The 19,286-nt window shown below is 40.1% G+C and overlaps 1 protein-coding gene across 1 annotated transcript in view; it reads right to left on the bottom strand.

Moving 5' to 3' along the window:
• Positions 1 to 19,286, bottom strand: part of LOC128660360 (phosphatidylinositol-binding clathrin assembly protein) — a 576,760-nt gene that overhangs the window by 456,170 nt on the left and 101,304 nt on the right. The window contains exon 4 of the mRNA XM_053714177.1: positions 3,910 to 4,012. Within this exon, the coding sequence (XP_053570152.1) occupies positions 3,910 to 4,012 (103 nt within the window). The remainder of the gene's footprint in view (positions 1 to 3,909; positions 4,013 to 19,286) is intronic.

Raw genomic sequence — 19,286 nt, 5'->3', positions numbered from 1 at the left:
AATACCCATAAACAAACACACACCAAAAAAAAAAAAAAAAATAAGGATTTTTCTCTCCCCCCTTCCCCTTCCAGCTCACCCCTCACTTTCTAGTGCCCAGGAACCCTGAACATCTCTTGCCCAAGCCTGAGCAAAGAAAGAAAGTCTGCCCCCTACTAGATCCGGTCCCGGATCGGGGGCCACCCCTTCATGCTGCTTGTGGAAGAAGAAGTTTAAAGTTCCGAAAGAAACTAAAATTATTCTGTTTACCCCTCATTTTAACCGACCTATCCTGGAGGTAGGGCATGGCCCTTACCTCCTGTAATATCAAAAATGATCTCCTTCAATTCTGGCCCAAAAAAGGTCTTACCTTTAAAGGGATTAGCTAAAAGCTTATGTTTTGATGACACATCAGCAGACCAAGATTTGAGCCACAATGCTCTACGTGCTAAAATAGCAAATCCTGCATTTTTAGCTGCTAATTTAGCAATTTGAAAAGCGGCATCAGTAATAAAAGAATTAGCTAGCTTAGGAGCCTTAATTCTATCTAGAATTTCATCTAATGGAGTCTCAACCTTAAGAGACTCTTCTAGAGCCTCAAACCAAAAAGCTGCTGCAGTAGTTACTGGAACAATGCAAGCCGTGGGTTGTAAAAGAAATCCCTGATTAACAAATAATTTCTTTAGTAGACCCTCTAATTTCTTATCCATAGGATCCTTGGAAGCACAACTATCCTCAATGGGTATAGTAGTACGCTTAGCTAGGGAAGATATAGCTCCCTCTACCTTAGGGACCGTTTGCCATGAGTCCCGAATGGTATCTGATATAGGAAACATTTTCTCATAATTAGGAGAGGGAGAAAACGGTATACCTAGTCTATCCCATTCCCTACTAATAATTTCCAAAATTCTCTTAGGAACCGGAAAAACATCAGTGTAAGTAGGAACTTCCAAATATTTATCCATTTTACACAATTTCTCTGGAGGAATCACAATAGGATCACAATCATCCAGAGTCGCTAAAACCTCCCTAAGCAACAGGGGGAGGTGTTCAAGCTTAAATTTAAATGACATAGCATCTGAATCTGTCTGAGGCAAAACATTCCCTGAATCAGAAATTTCACCCTCAGGCAGTAATTCCCTGATCCCCAACTCAGAGCACTGTGAGGGAACATCGGAAATAGCTAATAAAGCATCAGAGGATTCAGTATTTACATTAATACTTGACCTACTGCGTTTACCCTGCAACACTGGTAATTTAGACAATACCTCTGTAAGGGTAGTTGACATAACTGCAGCCATCTCCTGCAGAGTAAAGGAATTAGACGCACTAGAAGTACTAGGCGTCGCTTGTGTGGGCATAAAAGGTTGTGACACTTGGGGAGAATTGGATGGCATATCCTGATTCTCTTCAGACTGAGAATCATCCCTAGGCACACTTACTTTATTTAAAATCTGCTTTTTACATTGTAAAGCGCTTTCAGAACAAAAGTTACACAATGTTAGAGGAGGTTGCACAATAGCTTCTAAACACATAGAACAATGAGAAACCTCAATGTCAGACATGTTGAACAGACTAGTAATACCACAAAAGTCGTTTAAACACTTATTTATAGCATAAAATAAACATTAGAAAAAACGTGTACTGAGCCTTTAAGAAAAGAAAAAGTGAACAATTTTTCCAAAATGCACAAAAAACGTTAAATTATTCAAAAATTTAACTTAATATCGTTGGTTAATCTAAAAATTACTGCACCCAGAAGCAAGGGCAGAAATAAGGCTTTAGAAGTACTTCTATCAACATGTAGTCAAAAGATAGATAAAAATACACTCTGCACCTCGCCACAGCTCTGCTGTGGCGCCTACCTGCCCCCAGGGTACTTCGAATCAAGTTTCCAACCCTTCAGAACAGCTACACAGTCCAGGAGCCACCGAGTTACTGTTTGCTGCTGCTAAGCCTGAAGAAATTGCGCCAAAATAGGCTCCGCCCCTTAAGGTCAAAAGTCAGAGTAGGCCCAAACAACACCACATGGAAATGCAGTTTTGCACTAAAGTAAAAATACACACACAATATAACCCTCAAGCATAAAACCAATAAGTTTTAAGTGCCAAAAATAAAAAACATAAAACATTGTTTTTTTATATTGTCTCCCATGTCACATAATGCCCAAATATCAACTAATGATAAATATAAAATAGGGACTCCAGTAACACCCCTCTTATTAAAATAAGTTTTACTGCTTATCCCATTCCCATACAGGGAAATAATGCCAGCCAGTTCTGATACAACAAGTCTCCTCAGAAAAAAGGCTGCACATACCTTAATGCAGCTTGTAGCATGAAACCGGTCTCCACACTGAAAATGTGTCATGGTTACCTTCAGAAGTCTTGTGGGAACCAGCGTGGATCTTAGTTACAAATGCTAAGATAATCAAACCTCAGGGCAGAAATCTTCTTCCATATCCCCCTGAGGAAAATAGTACGCACCGGTACCATATAAAATAAAAAACTTCTTGATTGAAGAAACTAAAACTAACACCTCACTTTACCATGTCTTCCTAGTATAACACAGGCAAAGAGAATGACTGAGGGTGGAGGGGAAGGGAAGGGGCTATATATACAGCTCTGCTGTGGTGCTCTTTGCCACTTCCTGTTAGCAGGAGGTTAATATCCCACAAGTAAGCATGAAATCCGTGGACTCGTCATATCTTTATAAAAGAAATATACATATTAAATACTGTCCCCAGGCTACAATGTACAAACTATATAGCCCAACAGGCTAAACGAGAGGCCCTAAATACAAATATGTAGTTACCCATAGGTACCCAACTACTGGACATCTTCCAACCAGGATCCAGTAGAAAGCCAAACCAGTGCTGAAAAATAACAGAAGAGGATATGGAATAGGAGTTTACCAATGACCCAACAGGAGGAAGCTAAGAACAGGTCTCCATTACACCTGCAGAAGGCTTGTGACTAACTCCCATAGGGTAGTTATTGTGCCGCTACCCCATACTACAAATAAATCCCTCCATCAAACAGCAGCTCTCTGAGGGGAAATGAGAACCCCTAAAAGAAGAACATCAGAAGCACCTTCATTCTTAACCTTCCTCCTGTGGAGGAAAAGACAAGACTAGTTTCTAATAAAGGTGGGAGGAGTTTTATAGATCTCTTGGGGTATGGGAATATTTGCCTCCTCCTAGTGGCCATGAAAAGTAATTCCCAGGAGTAATGGATCGTGAACCCTCACACCACCTGTATGAAAAAAAATTATGGAGTGGAAAGATGCCCCAATACTCCCCCCCAAACATTTCTTTAGTGTAGCGGCCCATCTCTCACCCTCCATCACCAAACATTTTTTTCTGTAATGTAGGGATCCCTCCACACCTTCCACCTCTACCTACCCCCTCCTGTGATGCGCCACCCATACGTCTTCCTCCTTCCTTCCCTCCCACAGCATCACCGCAAGCTGATACAGACAGGGACACAGAGTGTCACTGACTGTATCAGCGATCTGCCTTCATATCGTAAAGGAAGAATGATCAGTTCTTCCTTAACATATAAATACCTCTGGCTGCAGTATTCGCTGTCAAAGCTGGCTGCGGGAGGACAGCATGAGTCAGAAGGTTGGACAAAGGTACTACATCAACAGGGTACGCTGGGCAAAGTACTCCGTGACGTAGTACCTATATCCAAATGGCTCAAGGGGTTAAGTATCAGGAATATGGCTTGTGATCAGAAAAACAGGACTGGCATGTTACATATAAGACAATTTTTTTACCATAATGCGAATTAAAAAGCTGCCAATAAACAATGAAAATAGCTCATTGCAATTGTGTGAAAATGTAAAGAAAGTTCATCAGAAATTGTTAATTATCAATGATAGATTGTTATCAACCCCTTAGTCTTTATTTTAAAGATATTTTCATACCCTCTTTTCATTTTGGTGAAGTCAACAGCTACAAGTCTGTAGGAAAGTGCTTTTTCATTTAAGTATCTGCTGTAACGTCTAATGAAGGTAGACATATCATAACCTATAAAAACAGTAGAAATATATATCAGTCCAATGGCTACTTGCAACAAGCACAACACATACATACTGTACATACATACATGGCTGTGCAATATGGAGGGGGAACATTTTTAAAATTTTTGATGAAATATTGTTATTGCAATTTTAGTTGTAATTGTTAAAATATTTTTTTAAAACATACATTTTACATTCAAAAATATTCAAAACGTCAAGTAAACATTTCTGCTTCTTCAGCAACTTGATCAACATTAAATGCTAAATGTAACCGCTTCGAAGCGCATAGTGAGTTAAGCTTCCCCGCACTACAAGTAGGGGATCATTGGTGGCCTAGTGGGCGGCACTCCCAGGCTTCATAGGACTGCCGGTGACGTCTCCACATACACATGTGCAGACGTCTCAAAGAGGGCAGAACCCACAAGCTTAGGTAGCTGCAAGGGACCTGGATGGGAGTAGGTTCTCCAAACCCCTCAATCTCAACTACTTTAGCAGTTACAAACCTCCAAGTCAAATAAAAATACATGGGTATTACCAATGGAATGGGACATTAAATAAGCAACAACAAAAAAATATGTTCTGTCTAGAAACCCCTACTAAATTTATTTTCTAAAAAATAAAGTTTATTTGTCTGTATAGCCAGGTGATTACTGTAGTGAGAAGAAAAAAAAAAAAAAAAAAAAGTGCTTTTATTTATTTTCTGCACAATGGGGCCTCTCTGTTCTATATTATAATCCCCAAAAGTCTGTATGGGCCGCTATTTTACATGTGGCTACCAGTAATAAGAATTTAGTAAATTCATCACAGTAACAGCAGTGGTCAATTATAATTTTTTTCTTTACAGTTTTTGCCTTAGCTATCTCACATGTAATATAAAATACATGAAATGTAAATATAATAATGGTATATTATGAATCTGCTGGGCCTGCTGAAAAAAAACAATATATAATTTGTATAGTTTACTTATTGAAATTGGCTCAGCACTGGGTGTAAAAAAAAGCTTAAAAGCAAAAGGGTTAAAGACAAAGACATGAACAGGAAAAATATGCACTTAGTTACACCAAAATTACCAACAATTTTTGAAGTCTCAAAAAAAACATTAAATAAAACAAATAACTGAAATTAGCTGCCTGGTGGTTACATTACAGGTAGGTTCTTTCCACATTGGCCACATTTTCCTGGACAATCACCTATGAGGTACACCAGCAGCAGGGTATGCAAGGAGGCAAGTAAAATGGTGGCAGTAGCGTTACGTGTTGTGAGACTGATGTGACCCCCCTGGAAGAGTAATCAGTGCTGCTGCAAGGCTGGACTGAAGATTGGGTATGACTAACATGACATGTTAAGAACCCCTCATATTGCAATTAATTGCACAGCCCAAATATATACACACGTACGTGTGTGCGTGTATATATATATATATATATATATATATATATATATATATATATATATATATATATATATATATAAAACTCTTCTTTTATTTCAATACCATTTATTGTTCCATGTGCAAAACACTAATGTTACAGCCCCAACTTGGGCCTTTGTCAAAGATAAACAAACTACCCATAATCTCTTACTTATATAGCCCAGAATACAATAATAGGAGTCCACTAGGTGGCAATGCAGCTTTGATGTGGGTGAGATTCTGAACCTATATGAGGATTCTGGGTAGTTTGTTTAACCTTGACAAACACTGGTGTTTTGCACATGAAACAATAAATGGAATTGAAATGAAAGAAGAGTAATAAGTTTGCATTGAGACAATATAAATTTTAGTGGTGACTGATCACTGATGGAATGCATAAATCAATATATATATATATATATATATATATATATATATATATATATATATATATATATATATATATCCTACACACCCCTGTTAAAATGACAGGTTTCTGTGATGTAAATAAATGAGACAAGGAAAGTTCAAATGAGACAAGGAAAGGTCTTTCCTGACATTTTCTTAGTTGAATCCTACAGCAAAAGCCATGGTCCGCAGAGATCTCCCAAAGTATCAGAGGGATCTCATTGTTAAAAGGTATCAGTCAGGAGAAGTGTACAAAAGAATTTCCAAGGCATTAGATATACCATGGAACACAGTAAAGACAGTCATCATCAAGTGGAGAAAATATGGCGCAACAGTGACATTACCATGAACTGGACGTCCCTCCAAAATTGATTAAAAGATGAGAAGAAACCTGGTCTGTGAGGCTGACAAGAGGTCTACAGCAATATTAAAGGAGCTGCAGGAATATCTGGCAAGTACTGGCTGTGTGGTACATGTGACAACAATCTCACGTATTCTTCATATGTCTGGGCTATGGGGTAGAGTGGCAAGACAGAAGCCTTTTCTTACCAAGAAAAACACCCAAGACTGGCTAAATTTTGCAAAAACGCACCTGAAGTCTCCCAAAAGCATGTGTGAAAAGGTGTTATGGTCTGATAAAACCAAGGTTGAACTTTTTGGCCATATTTCCAAAAGATATGTTTGGCGCAAAAACAACACTGCACATCACCAAAAGAACACCATACCCGCAGGGAAGCATGGTGGTGGCAGCATCATGCTTTGGGGCTGTTTTTCGTCAGCTGGAACTGGGGCCTTAGTCAAGGTAGAGGGAATTATGAACAGTTCCAAATACCAGTCAATATTGGCACAAAACCTTCAGGCTTCTGCAGGAAAGCTGAACATGAAGAGGAACTTCATCTTTCATTACGACAATGACCCAAATCAACAAAGGAATGGCTTCACCAGAAGAAGATTAAAGTTTTGTAATGGCCCAGCCAGAGCCAAGACCTAAATCCGATCGAAAACCTGTGGGGTGATCTGAAGAGGGCTGTGCACAGGAGATACCCTCGCAATCTGACAGATTTGGAATGTTTTTGCAAAAAAGAGTGGGCAAATCTTGCCAAGTCAAAATGTGCCATGCCGATAGACTCATACCCGAAAAGAGTGCTGTAATAAAATCAGAAGGTGCTTCAACAAAGTATTAGTTTAAGGGTGTGCACACTTATGCAACCATATTATTTTAGTTTTTTATTTATACTTCCCTCCACCTAAAAGATTTCAGTTTGTTTTTCAATTGAGTTGCATAGTTTATAGGTCACATTAAAAGGTGGAAAAAGTTCTGAAATAATTTATCTTTGTCTCATTTTTTTACATCACATTTTAACAGGGGTGTGTAGACTTTTTATATTATGTATGTACGTACGTACGTACGTATGTATGTACAATATATATATATATATATATATATATATATATATATATATATATATATATATATATATATATATATATATAATACACTGCCCCCAATGAGCTACTTCATAGATTGATAGATAAATCAGAACCGCTCCTATGCTTGATTAGTTTACACTAAAAGGGCTCACTGTTTACATGGTGTTTAATTCACTGTGCTGGATACATGTGACACAGTCTATCCTATCACCACTCCATGAACACGCCTACTAGGGATGTATCCTAGTAGTAGTAGATATCGTAATCCCAATAAAAAGTGAGAGGCTGGATAGTGTATACATCATCATAATTCTTTGTAGGAAGCGTTTTATACAGTTTGCTGTAATTATGTTTATGTACATTTTACATCTATTGATTTTGTAATTCTCTTGCTTAAACAAACACTAAATACTGCCTCACATTGAGTACTATTTGCATTTACAGAGCTGTGATTAGTCGCATTGCATTATTGGCAGCTCTTCTCTGAGCAATGGCTATATCTTGTTTGATTTCACTGTTTGTTACACTCTGTCTGATGAAGGGGTGAGATTCCCGAAATGTCACATTTGCAGTGCAATAAAAACATAATTTATATAAGAACTTACCTGATAAATGCATGTCTTTCATATTGGCAAGAGTCCATGAGCTAGTGACATATGGGATATACAATCCTACCAGGAGGGGCAAAGTTTCCCAAACCTCAAAATGCCTATAAATACACCCCTCACCACACCCACAATTCAGTTTAACGAATAGCCAAGTAGTGGGGTGATAAAGAAAGGAGTAAAAAGCATCAACAAAGGAATTTGGAAATAATTGTGCTTTATACAAAAAAATCATAACCACCAAAAAAAGGGTGGGCCTCATGGACTCTTGCCAATATGAAAGAAATGAATTTATCAGGTAAATTCTTACATAAATTATGTTTTCTTTCATGTAATTGGAAAGAGTCCATGAACTAGTGACGTATGGGATATCAAATACCCAAGATGTGGAACTCCACGCAAGAGTCACTAGAGAGGGAGGGATAAAAAATAAAATACAGCCATTTTCCACTGAAAAAATAATCCACAACCCAGAGTATAAATATATTCTTTAGTGATAAGAAAAACTTAAAACATCAGCAGAAGAATCAAACTGAAACAGCTGCCTGAAGAACTTTTCTACCAAAAACTGCTTCTGAAGAAGCAAATACATCAAAAAGGTAGAATTTAGTAAATGTATGCAAAGAAGACCAAGTTGCTGCTTTGCAAATCTGATCAACTGAAGCTTCATTCTTAAAAGCCCACAAAGTGGAGACTGACCTAGTAGAATGAGCTGTAATTCTCTGAGGCGGGATCTTACCAGACTCCAAATAAGCTTGACGAATCAAAAGCTTTAACCAAGAAGCCAAGGAAATAGCAGAAACTTTCAGACCTTTCCTAGGACCAGAAAATAAAACAAATAGACTAGAAGTCTTTCTGAAATCTTTCGTAGCTTCAACATAATATTTCAAAGCTCTTACCACATCCAAAGAATGTAAGGATCTTTCCAAAGAATTCTTTGGATTAGGACACAAGGAAGGGACAACAATTTCTCTATTAATGTTGTTAGAATTCACAACCTTAGGTAAAAATTGAAAAGAAGTCTGCAAAACCGCATTATCCTGATGAAAAATCAGAAAAGGAGATTCACTAGAAAGAGCAGATAGCTCAGAAACTCTTCTAGCAGAAGAGATAGCCAAAAGGAACAACACTTTCAAAGAAAGTAGTTTAATGCCCAAAGAATGCATAGGCTCAAATGGAGGAGCCTGTAAAGCCTTCAAAACCAAATTGAGACTCCAAGGAGGAGAAATTGATTTAATGACAGGCTTAATTCGAACTAAAGCCTGTACAAAACAGTGAATATCAGTTAAGCAATCTTTCTGTGGAATAAAACAGAAAGAGCAGAGATTTGTCCCTTCAAGGAACTTGCAGACAAACCTTTATCCAAACCATCCTGAAGAAACTGTAAAATTCTAGGAATTCTAAAAGAATGCCAAGAGAACTTATAAGAAGAACACCATGAAATGTAAGTCTTCCAAACTCGATAGTAAATCTTCCTGAAAACAGATTTACGAGCTTGTAACATAGTATTAATCACTGAGTCAAAGAAACCTCTATGACTTAGTACTAAGCGTTCAATTTCCATACCTTCAAAATTAATAATTCGAAATCCTGATGGAAAAATGGACCTTGAGACAGTAGGTCTGTCCTTAACGGAAGTGGCCAAGGTTGGCAACTGGACATCTGAACAAGATCTGCATACCAAAACCTGTGTGGCCATGCTGGAGCCACCAGCAACACAAACGACTGTTCCCTGATGATTTTGGAAATCACTCTTGGAAGAAGAACTAGAGGCGGGAAGATGTAAGCAGGATGATAATTCCATGGAATGGTTAGCGCATCCACTGCTTCCGCCTGAACATCCCTGGTCCTGGACAGGTATCTGGGAAGTTTCTTGTTTAGGTGAGAGGCCATGAGATCTATTGATGGAAGACCCCACATCTGAACAATCTGAGAAAACACATCTGGATGGAGAGACCACTCTCCTGGATGTGAAGTCTGACGACTGAGATAATCCGCTTCCCAATTGTCTACACCTGGGATATGCACCGCAGAGATTAGACAGGAGCTGGATTCCGCCCAAGCAAGTATCCGAGATACTTCTTTCATGGCTTAAGGACTGTGAGTCCCAAATTGATGATTGACATATGCCACAGTTGTGATATTGTCTGTCTGGAAGAAAATGAAGGGTTCTCTCTTCAAGAGAGGCATAAACTGAAGAGCTCTGAAAATTGCACGGAGTTCTAAAATATTGATTGGTAATCTCGCCTCTTGAGATTTCCAAACCCCTTGAGCAGTCAGAGATCCCCAAACAGCTCCCCAACCCGAAAGACTTGCATCTGTAGTTATCAAAGTCCAGGTTGGTCGAAGAAAAGAAGCCCCTTGAACTGAGCATTGGTGATTTAACCACCACGTCAGAAAGCGTCGTACATTGGGATTTAAGGATATTAATTGTGATATCTTTGTATAATCCCTGCACCATTGATTTAGCATACAAAGCTGGAGAGGTCTCCTGTGAAAACGAGCAAAAGGAATTGCGTCCGATGCTGCAGTCATGAGGCCTAAAACTTCCATGGACATAGCAACTGAAGGGAATGACTGAGACTGAAGGTGCCGACAAGCTGCAACCAATTTCAAGCGTCTCTTGTCTGTTAGAGACAGAGTCATGGACACTGAATCTATCTGGAAACCTAAAAAGGTGACCCTTGTCTGAGGAATCAAAGAACTTTTTGGTAAATTGAACCTCCAACCATGTTTTCGAAGAAACAACACTAGTTGATTCGTGTGAGATTCTGCAGAACGTAAAGACTGAGCTACTACCAAGATATCGTCCAAATAAGGAAACATCGCAATACCCCGTTCTCTGATTATAGAAAGAAGGGCACCTAGAACCTTTGAAAAGATTCTTGGAGCTGTTGCTAGGCCAAATGGAAGAGCAACAAATTGGTAATGCTTGTCTAGAAAAGAGAATCTCAGGAACTGATAATGTTCTGGATGAATCGGAATATGAAGGTATGCATCCTGCAAATCTATTGTGGACATATAATGTCCTTGTTGAACAAAAGGCAGAATAGTCCTTATAGTCACCATCTTGAAAGTTGGTACTCTTACATAACGATTCAAAATTTTTAGATCCAGAACTGGCCTGAAGGAATTTTCCTTCCTTGGGACAATGAATAGATTTGAATAAAACCCCAGACCTTGTTCCTGAACAGGAACTGGCATGATTACCCCTGAAGACTCCAGGTCTGAAACACACTTCAGGAAAGCCTGAGCTTTTACTGGATTTGCTGGGATACGTGAGAAAAAAAAATCTTCTCACAGGAGGTCTTAATCTGAATCCTATTCGATACCCTTGAGAGACAATGCTCTGAATCCATTGATTTTGGACAGAATTTATCCAAAAATCCTTGAAAAACCTTAATCTGCCCCCACCAGCTGAGCTGGAATGAGGGCCGCACCTTCATGCGGATTTAGGGGCTGACTTTGGTTTCTTAAATGGCTTGGATTTATTCCAATTTGAGGAAGGCTTCCAATTGGAAACATATTCCTTGGGGGAAGGATTAGATTTTTGTTCCTTATTCTGACGAAAGGAACGAAAATGGTTTGAAGCCTTAGATTTACCCTTAGGTTTTTTTTATCCTGAGGCAGAAAAACTCCCTTTCCCCCAGTAATAGTTGAAATAATAGAATCCAGCTGAGAACCAAATAAATTATTACCTTGGAAAGAAAGATAGTAATCTAGATTTAGATGTCATATCAGCATTCCAGGATTTAAGCCACAAAGTTCTTCTAGCTAAAATAGCTAAAGACATGGATCTAACATCAATTTTGATAATATAAAAAATGGCATCACAAATAAAATGATTAGCATATTGCAGTAAGCGAATAATGCTAGATACATCAGAATCCAATTCATGTTGCGCTAAATTCTCCAACCAGAAAGCTGATGCAGCCGCAACATCAGCCAAAGAATTTGCAGGTCTGAGAAGATGACCTGAATATAAAGAGGCTTTCCTTAGATAAGATTCAAGCTTCCTATCTAAAGGATCCTTAAAGGAAGTACTATCTTCCATAGGAATAGTGATACGTTTAGCAAGAGTAGAAAAAGCCCCATCAACCTTGGGGATTTTTTCCCAAAACCCTATAGAATTTGCTGGTAAAGGATGCAATTTTTTAAACCTTGAAGAAGGAATAAAAGAAGTATCTGGCTTATTCCATTCCTTAGAAATCATATCAGAAATAGCCTCAGGAATAGGAAAAAAAACCCCGGAGAAACCACAGGAGGTTTAAAAACAGCATTTAAACGTTTATTAGACTGAACGTCAAGAGGACAGGTTACCTCAATATCCAAAGTAATTAAAACGTCTTTTAATAAAGAACGCATATACTCTATTTTAAATAAATAAGTAGATTTGTCAGTGTCAATGTCTGAGGAAGGATCTTCTGTATCAGATAGATCCTCATCAGAGGAGGATAAATTATTATGTTTTTGGTCAATTGAAATTTCATCAACTGAATGAGAAGTTTTAAAAGAACTTTTACGTTTATTAGAAGGTGGAAATGCAGACAAAGCCTTCTGAATAGAATCATTAACAAATTCTTTAAAATTCATAGGTATATCATGTACATTAGAAGTTGAAGGAACTGCAACTGGCAATGTACTATTACTGATGGACACACTATCTGCATGTAAAAGTTTATCATGACAACTATTACAAATGACATTCGGAGAAATAATTTCCACAATCTTACAACAAATGCACTTAGCTTTGGTAGAACCGATGTCAGGCAGCAAAGTTCCAGCAGATACTTCTGAGGAAGGATCAGATTGAGACATTTTGCAAAATGTAAAAGAAAAAACAGAATTTATGCTTACCTGATAAATTACTTTCTCCAACGGTGTGTCCAGTCCACGGCGTCATCCTTACTTGTGGGAATATCTCTTCCCCAACAGGAAATGGCAAAGAGTCCCAGCAAAAGCTGTCCATATAGTCCCTCCTAGGCTCCGCCCACCCCAGTCATTCGACCGACGGACAGGAGGAAAAAACAGGAGAAACTATAGGGTGCCGTAGTGACTGTAGTTAGAGAAATTAATTCATCAAACCTGATTAAAAAACCAGGGCGGGCCGTGGACCGGACACACCGTTGGAGAAAGTAATTTATCAGGTAAGCATAAATTCTGTTTTCTCCAACATTGGTGTGTCCGGTCCACGGCGTCATCCTTACTTGTGGGAACCAATACCAAAGCTTTAGGACACGGATGAAGGGAGGGAGCAAATCAGGTTACCTAAACAGAAGGCACCACGGCTTGCAAAACCTTTCTCCCAAAAATAGCCTCCGAAGAAGCAAAAGTATCAAATTTGTAAAATTTGGCAAAAGTGTGCAGGGAAGACCAAGTCGCTGCCTTACATATCTGATCAACAGAAGCCTCGTTCTTGAAGGCCCATGTGGAAGCCACAGCCCTAGTAGAGTGAGTCGTGATTCTTTCATTAGGCTGCCGTCCGGCAGTCTCGTAAGCCAATCGGATGATGCTTTTAAGCCAAAAGGAAAGAGAGGTAGAAGTCGCTTTTTGACCTCTCCTTTTACCAGAATAGACGACAAACAGAGAAGATATTTGTCTGAACGGTTTTGTAGCTTCTAAATAGAATTTTAGAGCACGGGCTACATCTAAATTGTGTAACAAACGTTCCTTCTTTGAAACTGGATTCGGACACAAAGAAGGTACAACTATCTCCTGGTTAATATTTTTGTTGGAAACAACCTTTGGAAGAAAACCAGGCTTAGTACGCAAAACGACCTTATCTGAATGGAACACCAGATAGGGCGGAGTACACTGCAGAGCAGGTAACTCAGAAACTCTTCTAGCAGAAGAAATAGCAACCAAAAACAAAACTTTCCAAGATAACAACTTAATATCTATGGAATGTAAAGGTTCAAACGGAACCCCTTGGAGAACTGAGAGAACTAGATTTAAACTTCAGGGAGGAGTCAAAGGTCTGTAAACAGGCTTGATCCTAACCAGAGCCTGAACAAATGCTTGAACATCTGGCACAGTTGCCAGTCGTTTGTGTAACAAGACAGATAAAGCAGAAATCTGTCCCTTTAGAGAACTCGCTGATAATCCTTTATCCAAACCTTCTTGTAGAAAGGAAAGGAAATTAGGAATGTTGATCTTATTCCATAAGAATCCCTTGGATTCACACCAGCAGATATATCTTTTCCATATTTTATGGTAAATTTTTCTAGTTACCGGTTTTCTGGCTTGAACCAGAGTATCTATCACAGAATCTGAAAACCCACGCTTTGAGAGAATCAAGCGTTCAATTTCCAAGCCGTCAGCTGGAGGGAGACCAGATTTGTATGTTCGAATGGACTCTGTACAAGAAGATCCTGTCTCAAAGGTAGCTTCCATGGTGGAACCGATGACATATTCACCAGGTCTGCATACCAAGTCCTGCGTGGCCACGCAGGAGCTATCAAGATCACCGAGGCCCTCTCCTGCTTGATCCTGGCTACCAGCCTGGGAATGAGAGGAAACGGTGGAAACACATAAGCTAGGTTGAAGGCCCAAGGCGCTACTAGTGCATCCACTAGAGTCGCCTTGGGTTCCCTGGATCTGGACCCGTAGCAAGGAACCTTGAAGTTCTGACGAGACGCCATCAGATCCATGTCTGGAATGCCCCATAATTGAGTCAACTGGGCAAAGATCTCCGGGTGGAGTTCCCACTCCCCCGGATGGAATGTCTGACGACTCAGATAATCCGCCTCCCAGTTTTCCACTCCTGGGATGTGGATCGCAGATAGGTGGCAGGAGTGATCCTCCGCCCATTTTATTATTTTGGTCACTTCTCTCATCGCCAGGGAACTCCTTGTTCCCCCCTGATGATTGATGTAAGCAACAGTCGTCATGTTGTCTGATTGGAATCTTATGAATCTGGCCTTTGCTAGTTGAGGCCAAGCCCTGAGAGCATTGAATATCGCTCTCAGTTCCAGAATGTTTATCGGGAGAAGAGACTCTTCCCGAGACCATAGTCCCTGAGCATTCAGGGAGTCCCAGACCGTGCCCCAGCCCACTAGACTGGCGTCGGTCGTGACGATGACCCACTTTGGTCTGCGGAAGCTCATTCCCTGGGACAGGTGGTCCAGGGTTAGCCACCAACGGAGTGAGTCTCTGGTCTTCTGATCTACTTGAATCACTGGAGACAAGTCTGTATAGTTCCCATTCCACTGTTTCAGCATGCACAGTTGTAATGGTCTTAGATTAATTCGCGCAAAAGGAACTATGTCCATTGCTGCAACCATCAATCCTACCGCTTCCATGCACTGAGCTACGGAAGGACGAGGAATAGAATGAAGAACTTGACAAGCGTTTAGAAGTTTTGACTTTCTGACTTCTGTCAGGAAAAGCCTCATTTCTAAAGAATCTATTATTGTTCCCAAGAAAGGAACTCTTGTCGACGGAGACAGGGAACTTTTTTCTATGTTCACCTTCCATCCGTGAGATCTGAGAAAGGCCAGAACGATGTCTGTGTGAGCCTTTGTCTTTGAAAGAGACGACGCTTGTATTAGAATGTCGTCCAAGTAAGGTACTACTGCAATGCCCCTTGGTCTTAGAACCGCTAGAAGGGACCCGAGTACCTTTGTGAAAATCCTTGGAGCAGTGGCCAATCCGAATGGGAGGGCCACAAACTGGTAATGTTTGTCCAGAAAGTCGAACCTTAGGAACTGATGATGATCCTTGTGGATAGGAATATGTAGATATGCATCCTTTAGATCCACTGTAGTCATAAATTGACCTTCCTGGATTGTAGGTAGGATCGTTCGCATGGTTTCCATTTTGAACGATGGAACCCTGAGAAATTTGTTTAGGATCTTTAAATCCAGAATTGGTCTGAAAGTTCCCTCTTTTTTGGGAACTACAAACAGATTTGAGTAAAAACCCATCCCCTGTTCCGCCTTTGGAACTGGGTGTATCACTCCCATTTTTAACAGGTCTTTTACACAATGTAAGAATGCCTGTCTCTTTATTTGGTTTGAGGATAAGTGAGACATGTGGAACCTTCCCCTTGGGGGTAGTTCCTTGAATTCCAGAAGAACCCTGAGAGACTATTTCTAGTGCCCAGGGATCCTGAACATCTCTTGCCCAAGCCTGAGCAAAGAGAGAGAGTCTGCCCCCTACTAGATCCGGTCCCGGATCGGGGGCTACTCCTTCATGCTGTTTTGTTAGTAGCAGCAGGCTTCTTGGCCTGCTTACCCTTGTTCCAGCCTTGCATCGGTTTCCAGGCTGGCTTGGTTTGTGAAGCATTACCCTCTTGTTTAGAGGATGCGGAATTAGAGGCCGGTGCATTCCTGAAATTGCGAAAGGAACGAAAATTAGACTTATTCTTGGCTTTGAAAGGCCTATCTTGTGGGAGGGCGTGGCCCTTTCCCCCAGTGATGTCTGAGATAATCTCTTTCAATTCTGGCCCAAAGAGAGTTTTACCCTTGAAGGGGATATTAAGCAATTTTGTCTTGGAAGATACATCCGCTGACCAAGACTTTAGCCAAAGCGCTCTGCGCGCCACAATTGCAAACCCTGAATTTTTCGCCGCTAATCTAGCTAATTGCAAAGCGGCATCTAAAATAAAAGAATTAGCCAACTTGAGTGCGTGAACTCTGTCCATAACCTCCTCATACGGAGTTTCTCTACTGAGCGACTTTTCTAGTTCCTCGAACCAGAACCACGCTGCTGTAGTGACAGGAACAATGCACGAAATGGGTTGAAGAAGGTAACCTTGCTGTACAAAAATCTTTTTAAGCAAACCCTCCAATTTTTTATCCATAGGATCTTTGAAAGCACAATTATCCTTGATAGGGATAGTAGTACGCTTGTTTAGAGTAGAAACTGCCCCCTCAACCTTAGGGACTGTCTGCCATAGGTCCTTTCTGGGGTCGACCATAGGAAATAATTTCTTAAATATAGGAGGGGGAACGAAAGGTATGCCGGGCTTCTCCCACTCCTTATTCACTATGTCCGCCACCCGCTTGGGTATAGGAAAAGCGTCGGGGTGCACCGGAACCTCTAGGAACTTGTCCATCTTGCATAATTTTTCTGGAATGACCAGGTTGTCACAATCATCCAGAGTAGATAATACCTCCTTAAGCAGTGCTCGGAGATGCTCTAATTTAAATTTAAATGTCACAACATCAGGTTCAGCCTGTTGAGAAATTTTTCCTGAATCTGAAATTTCCCCATCTGACAAAACCTCCCTCATGGCCCCTTCAGATTGGTGTGAGGGTATGACAGAACAATTATCATCAGCGCCCTCTTGCTCCTCAGTGTTTAAAACAGAGCAATTGCGCTCTCTCTGATATGCAGGCATTTTGGATAAAATATTTGCTATGGAGTTATCCATTACTGCCGTCAATTGTTGCATAGTAATAAGCATTGGCGCGCTAGAAGTACTAGGGGCCTCCTGCGTGGGCAAAACTGGTGTAGACACAGAAGGAGATGATGTAGAACTATGTCTACTCCCTTCATCTGATGAATCATCTTGGGCAACTTTACTATCTGTGGCAGTACTGTCCTTACTTTGTTTGGACGCTATGGCACAATTATCACACAATTTTGAAGGGGGGGACACATTGATCTTCAAACATATAGAACATAGCTTATCTGAAGAAGCAGACATGTTAAACTGGCTTAAACTTGTCAATAAAGTACAAAAACGTTACTGTCTCTTTAAATTTTAAACAGTGCACACTTTATTACTGAATATGTGAAAAAGTATGAAGGAATTGTTCAAAATTTACCAAATTTTCACCACAGTGTCTTAAAGCATTAAAAGTATTGCACACCAATTTTCAGAGCATTAACCCTTAAAATAAAGAAACCGGAGCCTGTTACAGTTTTAACCCCTCTACAGTCCCAGCTACAGCCTTTGCTGCGACTTTACCAAACCCAGGGGGGAATACGATACCAAATGAAGCCTTCTAGGAACTTTTCCAACCACTTTCAGATCCACACACATGCATCTGCATGTCTTGCTCCCAAAAGTAACTGCGCAGTAATGGCGCGAAAATGAGGCTCAGCCTACAACTGGGAAGGCCCTTCCTGACTGGAAAGGTGTCTAACTCAGTGCCTGACGTTAAAAAACGTTCCCCAAGCTTATAAGTGTTTATTTCAAACATAAACATGTATAAAATGCTCAAATAAAGCAATCGATTTTGCCCATAAAAGTGTCTACCAGTTTTATAGCCCATATTAAGCCCTTTATTCTGTTTGAGACTAAGAAAATGGCTTACCGGTCCCCATGAGGGGAAAATGACAGCCTTCCAGCATTACAGTCTTGTTAGAAATATGGCTAGTCATACCTTAAGCAGAAAAGTCTGCTACCTGCTTCCCCCAACTGAAGTTACTTCATCTCAACAGTCCTATGTGGAAACATCAAACGATTTTAGTTACTGCTGCTAAAATCATCTTCCTCTCACAAACAGAACTCTTCATCTTTTTCTGTTTCAGAGTAAATAGAACATACCAGCACTATTTTAAAATAACAAACTCTTGATAGTAGAATAAAAAACTACAACTAAACACCACATACTCTTAACCATCTCCGTGGAGATGTTGCCTGTGCAACGGCAAAAAGAATGACTGGGGTGGGCGGAGCCTAGGAGGGACTATATGGACAGCTTTTGCTGGGACTCTTTGCCATTTCCTGTTGGGGAAGAGATATTCCCACAAGTAAGGATGACGCCGTTATCTATTTCCTTATATGACAGTTTCAGGGGGAAAAAATGCAAATAGCATAGCCCTCTGATAGAGAAAAAAGCAAGAGGCAAACATCAATGGGGTATTAAAATAATGATAAAGTTTGGCAGCAAGTATGACGCACAACGTAACTGAAAAATTGTTGGTGCCAACAAAAAACGGAAATGACACACTCGCGTCACTAACGATGCAACAGTGTGTAAGGCTTCTGCGTCAACTACGACGCCGAAAATGACGAAGTTGCATCACAGATGTATTTTTCGCGCCAAAAATGACGCAATAAAGTCTAGCATTTGGCACACCCGTGGGCCTAATACCGCCCGCAATTTGCAAGAAAAAAGTAGTCAATTTAGAAAAAAAGACTAAACCCCAGGTAAGAAAAAAATGTCTTAAAATATTTATTTTCCCCAAATATGAAACTGACAGTCTGCAGAAGGAAATACATGAACCTGACTCATGGCAAATATAAGTACTTTATGCATTTATATAAAGATCTAAACTACTTCTAAAGTGCCAGACCATAGCTGGGGTGCCTTAAGTAACAAAAAACATACTTACCAAAAGACACCTTTCCACATATAGCAGATAGCCAAACCAGTACAGAAACAGTTATCGGTAATGGTAAACTGAGAGTATATTGTCGATCTGAAAAGGGAGGTAGGAGATGAATCTCTACGACCGATAACAGAGAACCT

This window comes from Bombina bombina, chromosome 1 (assembly GCF_027579735.1).
Source record: "Bombina bombina isolate aBomBom1 chromosome 1, aBomBom1.pri, whole genome shotgun sequence".
In the NCBI taxonomy this organism is placed as follows: Eukaryota; Metazoa; Chordata; class Amphibia; order Anura; family Bombinatoridae; genus Bombina; species Bombina bombina.
The sequence above is the reverse complement of the archived record's forward strand: the minus strand, read 5'-3'. Positions and strand labels throughout refer to the sequence as shown.